Source organism: Sinocyclocheilus rhinocerous, unplaced genomic scaffold, assembly GCF_001515625.1.
Source record: "Sinocyclocheilus rhinocerous isolate Xijiao unplaced genomic scaffold, SAMN03320098_v1.1 scaffold574, whole genome shotgun sequence".
NCBI lineage: Eukaryota > Metazoa > Chordata > Actinopteri > Cypriniformes > Cyprinidae > Sinocyclocheilus > Sinocyclocheilus rhinocerous.
The window spans coordinates 656,016-667,577 of record NW_015659919.1 but is presented as its reverse complement, the minus strand read 5'-3'; the positions used below and the strand labels follow the sequence as shown (position 1 = coordinate 667,577).

The 11,562-nt window shown below is 37.1% G+C and overlaps 1 protein-coding gene across 1 annotated transcript in view; it reads right to left on the bottom strand.

Annotated features, from left to right (window-relative positions):
- The window catches only part of LOC107724361 (alpha-catulin-like), a 68,310-nt gene that overhangs the window by 2,172 nt on the left and 54,576 nt on the right, over positions 1–11,562 (bottom strand). The window contains exons 8-18 of the mRNA XM_016533267.1: positions 11,221–11,310; positions 10,312–10,470; positions 9,878–9,970; positions 8,157–8,307; positions 7,278–7,315; positions 7,139–7,189; positions 5,974–6,128; positions 5,681–5,729; positions 2,122–2,178; positions 1,019–1,138; positions 256–339 (exon numbers count right to left, since the gene is read on the bottom strand). Coding sequence (XP_016388753.1) covers positions 256–339; positions 1,019–1,138; positions 2,122–2,178; positions 5,681–5,729; positions 5,974–6,128; positions 7,139–7,189; positions 7,278–7,315; positions 8,157–8,307; positions 9,878–9,970; positions 10,312–10,470; positions 11,221–11,310 — 1,047 coding nt within the window. The remainder of the gene's footprint in view (positions 1–255; positions 340–1,018; positions 1,139–2,121; positions 2,179–5,680; positions 5,730–5,973; positions 6,129–7,138; positions 7,190–7,277; positions 7,316–8,156; positions 8,308–9,877; positions 9,971–10,311; positions 10,471–11,220; positions 11,311–11,562) is intronic.

Genomic DNA, 11,562 nt, shown 5'->3' with positions numbered 1-11,562 from the left:
TCTCCCACTTCACTTCCTGTCAGCTCTGATCTGTCCTATCATAATAAAGGCAAAAATGGCAAAAATAAAAATCTTTTTTAAAAATGTCATCAAATTATTCTTTTTTTTTTTTAAGATTAAGTGAGTGTTAGATGACGGCATGAATGTAATCTAAATATAAATATAGAGATGATGAGCAAACACAATTAAATATACATTATCAACCAATACGGATAAAAGTAAAAAGTTAATCCAGATGTTCATGTTGCTACCTACCTTTCTGATGAGCTTATTACAGATGGGCAGTAAATAGACCACCACTGTCAAGATGCCTTTGGTATTCTGTATGGATGAGTCGACCTGAACGAGACAAGAAAAACAGATGGATCATTAGCTGACTAAACTTCCCAAAATACAGTTTTGCTAACAAGTACACCATGTACGTCCACATTTCAATCAAGCTATAATTTTGCAGCGACAACAATCTATACATTTCTGACAGGTGATTTGTGGAACAGACTGGTTCACATATAATTGGTTTTTGCGAAATAATATGCTTGGAAACCACGCGAGGGCTCCTGAAGACATGCTGGGAGATCCTGATTGAGCTTGTTTTTCCGGAGATCGTTTTTTTGGTTCCACAGCACGACACGAACACAGCCTCTATAACCCTATTTAAACCTGCCTCCGGCTGTGACCTTTGCTTTATCAAAACAGAAGAATGACCCTGGACAGCCTGCCATTTTATCAGGTTAAATGGAGTCAGGAAATAGAGTAAGGTCAGTGTCTTTGCAGGAGAAACAGATTTATTATCTAATCACATGTGGCAGTGACCTGTGACTTTAAACTTTAGTTTATATTGTTCTCTTTAAATGTCTAAATTAAGATGAATCGATATAATTTGAATCCTCAGATTCTAAATTATGAATTTAAGTGCATTAATGGATTAAACTGTCAAGTCAAACAAACAAAAACCCTACTCATGTCTGCTCCATTCACTTATGTACAAGAACAGTCTGTAGCAGTTATACTCGATTACCTTCTGAAAGATGGCGCTCTTGCCCTGAACCGGAGTCTTGGCACAGACCTGCAGCTGTTGACATGCGGCTGACAGCTTCTCTGTCTCAGATAGAATAAGGATTCTGTCTTCATCCAGCAGCTATAACACAGACACAATATGTGGCCTTAACATTTAAAGTAGAACATTTGAGAGATGAGGAATCTAAACAAACTTTAACACATCAGCTCTTTTGCTTAAAGACTCAGTTTCTACATTAGACATAATTTTTTATGATGTTCTTTAAATATGCAAAATATGAACATGACAGGCTGAACGGGACCATTTTGTAAATTCAGTAAAAACAAGCTGATAGACTACACTTGTGGAAGTGGCTTTATTTTGCTTTAGAAGTTACTTTTTCATTATACATCTATATATTAAATCATTCTCAATATAAGGAGAAAAAGCTGTTTTCAACATTGATAATAATAAGACAAGTTTCTTGAGCACTAAATCGGCATATTTGACTGATTTCTGAAGGATCATGTGACACTAAAGACTGGAGTAATGATGCTGAATATTCAGCTTTGCCATCACAGGAATAAATTACATTTTAAAATATATTAAAATCGAAAATGGTTATTTTATATATATATATATATACATATATAGCGGTGTTTTGTTTTGTATCCATATAGCATTGCTTTCCTTTCTACGATCCTTTCAGGACTTCCTACGGCAAGGACAAATTTAACAATCTAATAGCTCTAATTGAGACTTTCACCCAAAACTGCATTACAGGTTTGCCAAAGTGAGGTAATTGCTGAATTTGAACTGATGGATAAATAAATGGACGTAAGCAATTTGTATTAGCCATACTCTGCTTGCAGCTGGGGAAATGCATTGTGGGTCAGGCATGTTTAAGATTATTAATCAAACCGTGCAGTGCACCACAAGTGTCAGGCTCTGTGATTATGGATGAGTGGCCCCTGTTGGCCCCAGCCAGAACAGGGTTAACTAACACTGATAGCCACGTCTCTGTGGTCCCAATGAGATGGATGGCAGTCATTACAGTCCTTTATTTACAGGCATCTAATGAAACTGTGGTACATAAGGGCCTGGTGGGCACGCGGGTGCGTTACCTGTGTGGAGAGAGAGTGGAGGATGTGGCACAGCTGGAGACCTTGGTCTGACAACACCTGGAAAATAAATCCATAATGTAAGGCTTTACTCTGTATCAGAGTAAATGTTACACAACTTGAACGAAGGTGCATCAAGATATTTTTTACATTAAAGGAACACTCCACTATTTTTGAAAATAGGCTCATGAAAAATCAATTAAAGACGTAATCAAACAGACGATGAACACTATTAACAGCAATTATTATATGATGCAATCAAACTTATAGCAAAATGTGGTAGTTCTATATGTTGTTTCAGGGTTGGCATCATCTGAGGTTCTATGAGGGGTTGGCATCATCTCTTCTCAGGTGTTCTGGATCCAGACTGAAGGTCAGACTAATAATCAAGGAACTTTGCTGTCGTACCATGGGTGCAGCAGGCACAATGATATTACGCATCGCCTGAAAATAGGCTAACTTCTGTCAACATAACCAACTAGACAAACTTAGTGCCGCGTTGGTCACGTTGGAAGTTACCTAGCTGGGGACTATTTTCAGGTGCTGTGTAATATCATTGCGCCTGCTGCACCCATGGTATGGCAGCAAAGTTCCTTGATTATTACGCCGGAATGAGAGTATAGTTCCTAGCCATATCGGCCTAGAAAATCGCAACTTTTCATTTTCCGTCGGTCTTAGTACACGATGTAACTACAGAAGAGTCAAGTTTTAAATAGGAAAAATATAGAAACTCTTTGGTCATTTTTGAGCGAGATGCTAACGGTTTAATCAGATTCAATGATCTATGCTAAGCTACAGCTAAAAGTGCTACCGCAGACCCGGAGATCGGCTGAATGGATTCGAAAACGGTAAAACTCAACTGTTTAACTCTAGGAGAGTTGGAAAATTAGCCTATTTTCAAAAATAGTGGAGTGTTCCTTTAAAGTAAGAAAAACCTAAAGAAATTAATAGCGCACATATACATGTAGATATGTTTTTCCTGGACATGTCCTGGCTGGGATTTCTAAATTGCCTAAAACAGACGAGTTTTGGCTTTGTTTTCATACTTGCTGAAGGATACGACTTGTAGTCTGACCAATGGTGTGCATCTATTGTATGTAATCAACCAATCGGGGCGTGTGATAAGGTGTTATCTACAGAGAACAGTCAAAAGCAATGCAAATACAAGTTCACATGATATGGAAAATTGCAAAACAAAGCCAATACCCAGACATTTTAGGCCATTTAAAATCCCAGCCAGGACATGTTTAGGACAAGTGGACGTATGGTCACCCTAATGTACAATGACCAGAGCATGTGAGCGAAGCGGAGTGGTGTGACGCTCCGCTACGTTTTCCGCTCTATGGACGTGCGCTCCACTCAGTCGCTCTAACCGCCCAAGCAAGCGCTCCGTTAATATTCCGCTCACGAGTAAACCAATTCCCGCTCAGACAAGAGCGGAATCTTCAGAAAGGCACTCTGCGCTCTTAAGGAAATATTACCACTCCGCTCCCCGCTCCGCTCCACTCACATGCTCTGACAATGACACAAGATAAAGACTCAGGTCAGGTCACACTTTCAGTGGCCTAGAAGAAGTTTATTCTACATACAGGTCTGTTCACACCAAGAACAATAATGTTCGGTTTATTATGTGCAGCAGTTTTGTTGTCTGCCGCTTTAAATGCTCAAGCTCTTTCTGATTGGCCGTCAACGTTTTTATCATTCATCAGCTGGAAAACTGATGTGAAAGTGATTCCAATGATATTGCTTCTCTTTGTTATTAGCGTTATAGAACGTTCCTATTCTTATAAAATTAGAATGTTTATTACAGTATTATATTTGCAACACTTCCAGGCAGCTATTTCAAGCATCTAATACCAATTCCTACTTGAAATCTACTCACAAAAATCATTTAAATATCTCACTGATATTGAGGACTGAAGTCTCAAGAAAATGACAAAAGCGGCATTTAGTAGTCAAATCCAATGATTAGTGTCATGCTATGTCATGTCAAAATTATCGCAATTACCAGAGGAGTTCAAAACCTCAGAAATTGTTTGTTACTTTGGCAATGCTCATAATGTCAAAATTGATCCATGTAAAATAAAAATGCCATGGAAAAATATTTAATAGCTATATTAAATCACCTCTATACGCTCTAGCACAGTCTTGAAGAAATCGAATCAGGTAACACTGGCATAAACTGAAATTTGTAACATATGAAGTAACATATGGTCACTGCCTTTTGGTTATTTTTACTTGAAGTCGCAACGATCAAGTGATATAACTTGGAGACTTTGTTATTTCAAATTATGAGTTTCCAAGTTGTAATTGTGTTTGACGTGAACTGTTTACTAGTAGGAAACTCATAATTATGGGAATTGCAACATGACATCAATGCAGCGAAGGCTATAAAAAGAGGTACATAGACATATGAAAGGAACTTCGCAGTGCTGTTCTGCTGATGTTGAGCAGCTACGCTTGCTCTGTCAGATAAGAGGTTGTGTTTGGGTGGTGGCCAGTGTGCCCTACTAATAGAATGACACACTGCCTAATCAGCATTTCCTCCCCATTCACAGCACACATCCTGCTCTGGATCACTGTATCTCACAGACAAATGACAGCTGGCCTTTTTAATAATATATTGATCCATCTTTTTCAGGCGATTCATTTCTCTTAATGGCACCTTGAAGAGATTCAATTAAAAAACTTATGAGAGAGATTGAACACTGGCGTACCTCAGCTTGGTGGAATAGATCCAAAGTTGTCTTCAGTAGGCCTTCCCCCCTTAATCACAGAGTGCAAAACAGCAGAGTTAATGAAACATCCTTAGAAGATCCATAAAACCGTTTGTGTAGGTTGACAGAAAGTGCAGATTAACAACAACATGGTTTTGTCTTCTGAACAGACATTTTTCATAAAGCTTAAACTTTGCAGTACACTGTATTTCATTTCCTTTGTAATATAACACTACTCGAACCAATCTGATAAATGGACTATGAAGTTTCTGAAAAGGTTTCCAGTGGGTTACCTGGTGAAGAGGTACATGGAATACGCCATGCTGGATATGATCTGATACAGCCGAACCATCTCGTGGTCCTGCTCGTCCCAGCGCTCCACCTCTGAGTCCACATCTGAGGTGAGGAGACACAGTTCCAGCCCAAGCTTGGCAATGGTGGTTTGCTCCTGAATAGATCAACATTAGAAGACTCTTCAGATCATGGCCACAAGGATACTTTCAAGCAGAACCAAATACTGACTAATTACAGATTTTTTTATTTAAATGTATATAGCAGAAGTTACGGTAACTGAGAATTTTTTCGATTGCTTACAGAATTTTAAAGTGCTAAAAAATAATATATCTGGTTTATTGCATTTTCAAGCTTTAAAAACATTCCCACACTAAGAGATTAAACCATTTAAAATGGTTTTCAGTATTTGGAAAAAGCTGAAATTAAATAAAATTTAAAAAGAAATTAAAAAAAAAACTTTAAACCTTGACAAGAAACTAAAATAAATTCTTAATGGCACCTTGAAGAGATTAAATTAAAAAACTTATGAGAGAGATTGAACACTGGCGTACCTCAGCTTGGTGGAATAGATCCAAAGTTGTCTTCAGTAGGCCTTCCCCCCTTAATCACAGAGTGCAAAACAGCAGAGTTAATGAAACATCCTTAGAAGATCCATAAAACCGTTTGTGTAGGTTGACAGAAAGTGCAGATTAACAACAACATGGTTTTGTCTTCTGAACAGACATTTTTCATAAAGCTTAAACTTTGCAGTACACTGTATTTCATTTCCTTTGTAATATAACACTACTCGAACCAATCTGATAAATGGACTATGAAGTTTCTGAAAAGGTTTCCAGTGGGTTACCTGGTGAAGAGGTACATGGAATACGCCATGCTGGATATGATCTGATACAGCCGAACCATCTCGTGGTCCTGCTCGTCCCAGCGCTCCACCTCTGAGTCCACATCTGAAGTGAGGAGACACAGTTCCAGCCCAAGCTTGGCAATGGTGGTTTGCTCCTGAATAGATCAACATTAGAAGACTCTTCAGATCATGGCCACAAGGATACTTTCAAGCAGAACCAAATACTGACTAATTACAGATTTTTTTATTTAAATGTATATAGCAGAAGTTACGGTAACTGAGAATTTTTTCGATTGCTTACAGAATTTTAAAGTGCTAAAAAATAATATATCTGGTTTATTGCATTTTCAAGCTTTAAAAACATTCCCACACTAAGAGATTAAACCATTTAAAATGGTTTTCAGTATTTGGAAAAAGCTGAAATTAAATAAAATATAATTATTAGATGAAAAACTAAAACTTTAAACCTTGACAAGAAACTAAAATAAATTATCAGTATAAACATTTCTAAAACTAAAACTGAAATAAAATAAAATAAATTAAGATCCTGTAAACTGAAATATTTTTAAAAGTTTTATTAGTTTTTATTAAACTAATAAATATTACAAAAGCACATAAATATTACTACTTCTATTAAAATGACAACTGAAAATCTAAAAACATAAGCTAATTTAAAATATGAATAAATGCTATAGTATATAAATAATAGTAAAATAACACAGCACATCATTTGGCTAAGACTAAAAGTATTCTAAAAGTTATAGATGCAATGATTTGAGGTTTAGACTTTCAAATGAATTTTTGTGACCAAATACAGAAAAACAAACAAATCAGTTTCATCACACTTAGGCTTATCAGTTGTCCGTTTTAGTTATTTAAATCTTAATTAAGTTCAATTGTAATGTTTTGTGAAGTTCAGGTCATAACAGAGTTTCTCTCGAAAATTAGGTTTTGGGGGTCGTGGACTGAAAATGCAAATATTGTAATCTATATTTGGAAATGGAATGGCAAAAGTCTCTATAATTTTCTGGACAAAAATTACAAATAAGGTCAAGAATAGAAAATATAAACATTTTCAACCCAGTCTTTTCCAACTGACAGATAAAAACGATCATTACTTCAACTTTTTTGTTCATACATTATGTTTTATTAGGAGAAATTGTACCTCAGCGTCGAGTTTGGCAGCCTTGACTGTCTTCAGGTTGGCAGAGTGTTTCTATAAAATAGATGAATCAGTAAATAATGAAGGACATCATATGGTAAGAGAAATTTGTGATAAAATCATAACTGCTTGTGAGACTTACCCCTGGTCTGGGTAGAGACAGATATGTTTTCTTATCACCTAAAATGAGGAAGACATTTTAAGTTTTAAAACCAAATATATCTATATACAGGACACTATAAAACATAAAACTTGGTTCAAATACATGTCTAGCCTGAAAATAGCTGTGTTTAATGATTGTGGATGAACAGATACAAAGGCAGGATCTTGGGGGATGACAGTTTGTTTTGGGAAATATCTCGGTTGGCTCTGATGATGACTGGGAGCCTCTCATCTGGAACAAAAACATCTCCCCAGGCACCGGGTTTCTGTCATGTTACTGATGCCTTCCTTCAGACTCTGACAAGCTCTTTTTGCGCTGCCGTGAGAAAACCAGAGTTTCACTCGGACGAGCCGCCATCGCTCAAACGCATCCTTGAGCGCAATGTCCAAATACAGATGAGTGAAAGGACTTTCACAGACCTGTAATCTCAGTGCGGCCACAGCAATGCGCCCTTAACCTTGCCTACAGAGATTTATCCAGCCTCTATTCAATTACCTCATGTGAGGGATGTGGATGCAGCGTAAATGTCAAAGCCGCACATCTATAGCGGCTGGAAAAGATAGCAATCTGGCCACGAGGAAAAAGACCTTTAAAAAACGTTATCGCTGCCCTGTCCATAGGCATGAACAAATACATTTTGTTCACCTGAAAATAACTGCTACTAATGCATTCAAAGCACCCATGAAACCAGATTACAATATTGTGGTAAGTACTGTGGTGACTGCAAACATCATACCCATAAGCAAACATCATAAGGGTCTTTCATATCTTAGGCTGGAAAAAGAAGTTGTTTGAGTTTGAAGTCCTAAAAGTCAGCCTACAAATTGATAACATGACTGAACAGCTCGACTAACGCACCTCTGCGGCCCTCAAACACATCGTTGATCTCCTTCAGCAGGATGGCCATGTCGCACAGCTGGGACTCCCAGGCCTCGCAAAACACATCCAGGTTTTCTTTGGCAATCTTGCTGGTGGGGTGCAGAGCAAGGGTCTTTGCTGCTGAGATGATCTGAGAGGAAATGCTTTTTTAACACTGTTTTCAAGAACTTTCTTGCCAATTTTAAATGCAGGACCATTCAAATGTTTAGGCAAAGTGTTATTTATTTATATATTTATTTTAAATCAATACTTTTATTCTGCAAGGATGGATTCAAATTTGTTAAATGTAACAGTAAATACATTATAATCTAAAAAAAACAACAACAGCTTTATATTCAAAGTATCCTGAAAATAATGTACCACAGCTTTGCCATCACAGGAATAAATTACATTTTAAAATATGTTGAAATAAAAAAAAATGTTATTTTATTACATGATTATTTATTTATTACTTTTTTACTATATTTATGTTTAAATAAATGCAGCCACGATGAGCATAATAGACTTCTTTCAAAAACATTAAAATTTAAACGGTAGTATAATAAAATAATGAAATATGTATGTATGCATGTTTGTATGTATATTTATTTTTGTATTTTTAGCATGAGAGCCTTTTCTGGTTGCATAGGTAAGAAAACTTGTCTGAAGTAATGGCTGCCGAAAAGTCAGTATTGCTCTCACAGGAATAAATTACATTTCAAAATATATTCAAATAGAAAACAGTTAGTTTAAATTGTTATTATAATTCACAATAGTACTGTTTTACTGTATTTTTTATTTAATAAATGCAGCCTTGGTGAGCATAAGAGATTTCTTTCAAAAACCTCAGTGTACTGTCATTTTTGATGCGACTGCATAATTCGACTCCTGTGCAACATCTGAATATCAATATTCATCGTTGGTTTCTTTCCAGTGTCCCACAGCATAAATGCACCATCTAACTCTGTCGGCAACTGCATAATTATGATTTACAGCTTACTGGGAGGGTGTTTCAAAAAACAAACACAGCGAAGCAGAGCTCGTCTCCGCTGAGAGTGTGGATTCAGCTGGTAATTAATTACCTGTGACTTCTGGAATTACTGATAAAGCAACTCATTATCATGCACCCCTGAAGCTGCCGCTCACCCGCTGTGCTCTTATTGGCTGCCTGATCTTTAGGCCTCATCGTTATTGGCTGGTGAGGTGAGGTTGCCCTCTCTAAGAATGCTCATTCCTGCACGCAATCAGATATGCTAATGAAGCGTGCTGATGAAATGCACTGCAAATATACTGAGCTAAATATTACATTCTGCATATTGGCCCAATCTTACCTTTTCTTTTTCATTTAATATGTATTGAAAAAGAAAACAAGCAAGAACCGCAAAGATGCTTTTGATGCACGATTTGTTTTTTTCATCCAGCTGAAAATGCATTTTAATTGCACTTTCTTGCTATTTTATGCCTATGTGTGTAAGTGTGTTTGCATCTGCTGTTCTTTTCTGTAATCAGAGCTGCAAAGTCAACAACAACAGTGCAAAATATGTCAAATAAGCATTGGTGATTTTTGAAAAATAAGCACTAACTGAAGCGAATAACAATCTTCTTCCGTTCTTTTATTAACAAACTCTATATTGCGTAAGTCTCCGAAAGCCTTGAAAAAAAGGGTTCAGTTGCTAAGACGTCAGAACCCTACTTTACTAGCAGACAACCTCTCTGTTTACCTGAGGTCCAATGACACGGAACGTTTCCTCAGCGTGAATACAGGTGATCTCCAGCGGCTCGGTCCCCGAAATGTGGCAGAGCAAACGACAAGTCTGAAATAGAGTAAATGGCACTACACTGAAGTTCACCCTATAGTGAAATTCAAACACTTTAGCAGATTATACAACATAGCTATTGTTAAATGCACTGCAATGTACCAATCGGCACAATAAGTATTGAATGCACATATTATAATAAATATAAGCAAATATAATAAGTGTAATAATAACACACATAATAATATTAGTTTATTTCAAATCCTAATTGCTTTTGAATTTGAATAAATTCCTAAAATTCAACAATGGTGTAAACTGGACCTGCTGTTACACTACTACAGAAAACTGCTTTCTAATCAAATCTTTGTCAGAACAAAGTGTTAAACAGAGCCGCTCACCTCCACCAGGTGCTCTTTGTGTTCGGTCAGTGTGCCAGCATAATCAGCCACGGCCTCCAGGTTTCCATCCCCACCGGAGGCCTTCAGGGCCTGCAGCACTAGATGATCTGAATGCAGCTTCAGCAGCTCAGTGGCCCTTCCCACCGCCACCCTATGAAGCTGAACAAAAGGAACAGTCCAATAATGTGAACTGAGCAGTGTTTCCTAAAAATTCCCTAAGTACTGGTATTAATTACATGCAAAACAAGACCATATTGTTTTAGCAACATACTTCAGTGTTTTCATTTATTATGAGCAATATGAATTATATGAAGCGTATGAACAACCAGTCAGCAATTGTACTGAGGGGGATGTTTAAATGACACCTTTTTCAACTAAAAATAGAAAACCTTTTATGCGTTTTGGCCATTCGTTTAAATGACAATGGCGCTTTGTTTTGTTTTTTAACTGTTTGCATCTGGACTATGTTTTTTTAGTATTGCTTTAGAATACTGTTTAGTATTCTTTTGTTCTGTAATGCCTGTCAACAAATAATTTTGTATATCATTTATGTTACAGTACATTGTTATGTTGCAATAAAGATGCAATTGTACTGATTTAAGTTTCACAAAGCAGTTATTTCGAGACATTAATCTTATAAGAAATTAACTTATAGGAGTCATTTGTTCGTGAATCAGATTGTAGTGGCCCGATTTGTTTTTATATGTTCAGACAATGCAAGAGAAAGATATGCTGTCTTTGTTTTACTCTTATCTCATGACATTCAAATGCAAATATGTTATGGCACTCAGCATAAGTGATACAGGGAACACTGGGATGGACGCTTCTGAAGAAAGATTTTGATTTTGTTTTAGATGCTTTGGCTCATGGGATTCAATCCCTGTGCATAGCTTGTCACAAGAATCTCACCTCTCGCCTGAGATCACTGACACTCTGACAAGTCTTCAAAATAGAGAGCTCCACCTCGTCCGTGGCCTCTTTGGCTTTAAGCAATTGCTGCTGGAGGGTAAAAGAAACAGAAACAAAGATAGAAAGGGAATTTAACACATTGCAAACAGGATGATTTTCAACCAGTTGAACGTGCACCGTCCATGCTGAAGAGCCGTCAAGTTTCAACACAAGTGTCAGTGGCCCAAGCAACCTGAAAGATGAACTTTGTTAGACATGACAGTCTTTATCTGCAGTTTTCTCTTCAGAGGACAGGCAGACAGGTGGGTGGGATTGCTTTCAGACGGGATTACGATGGGGCGT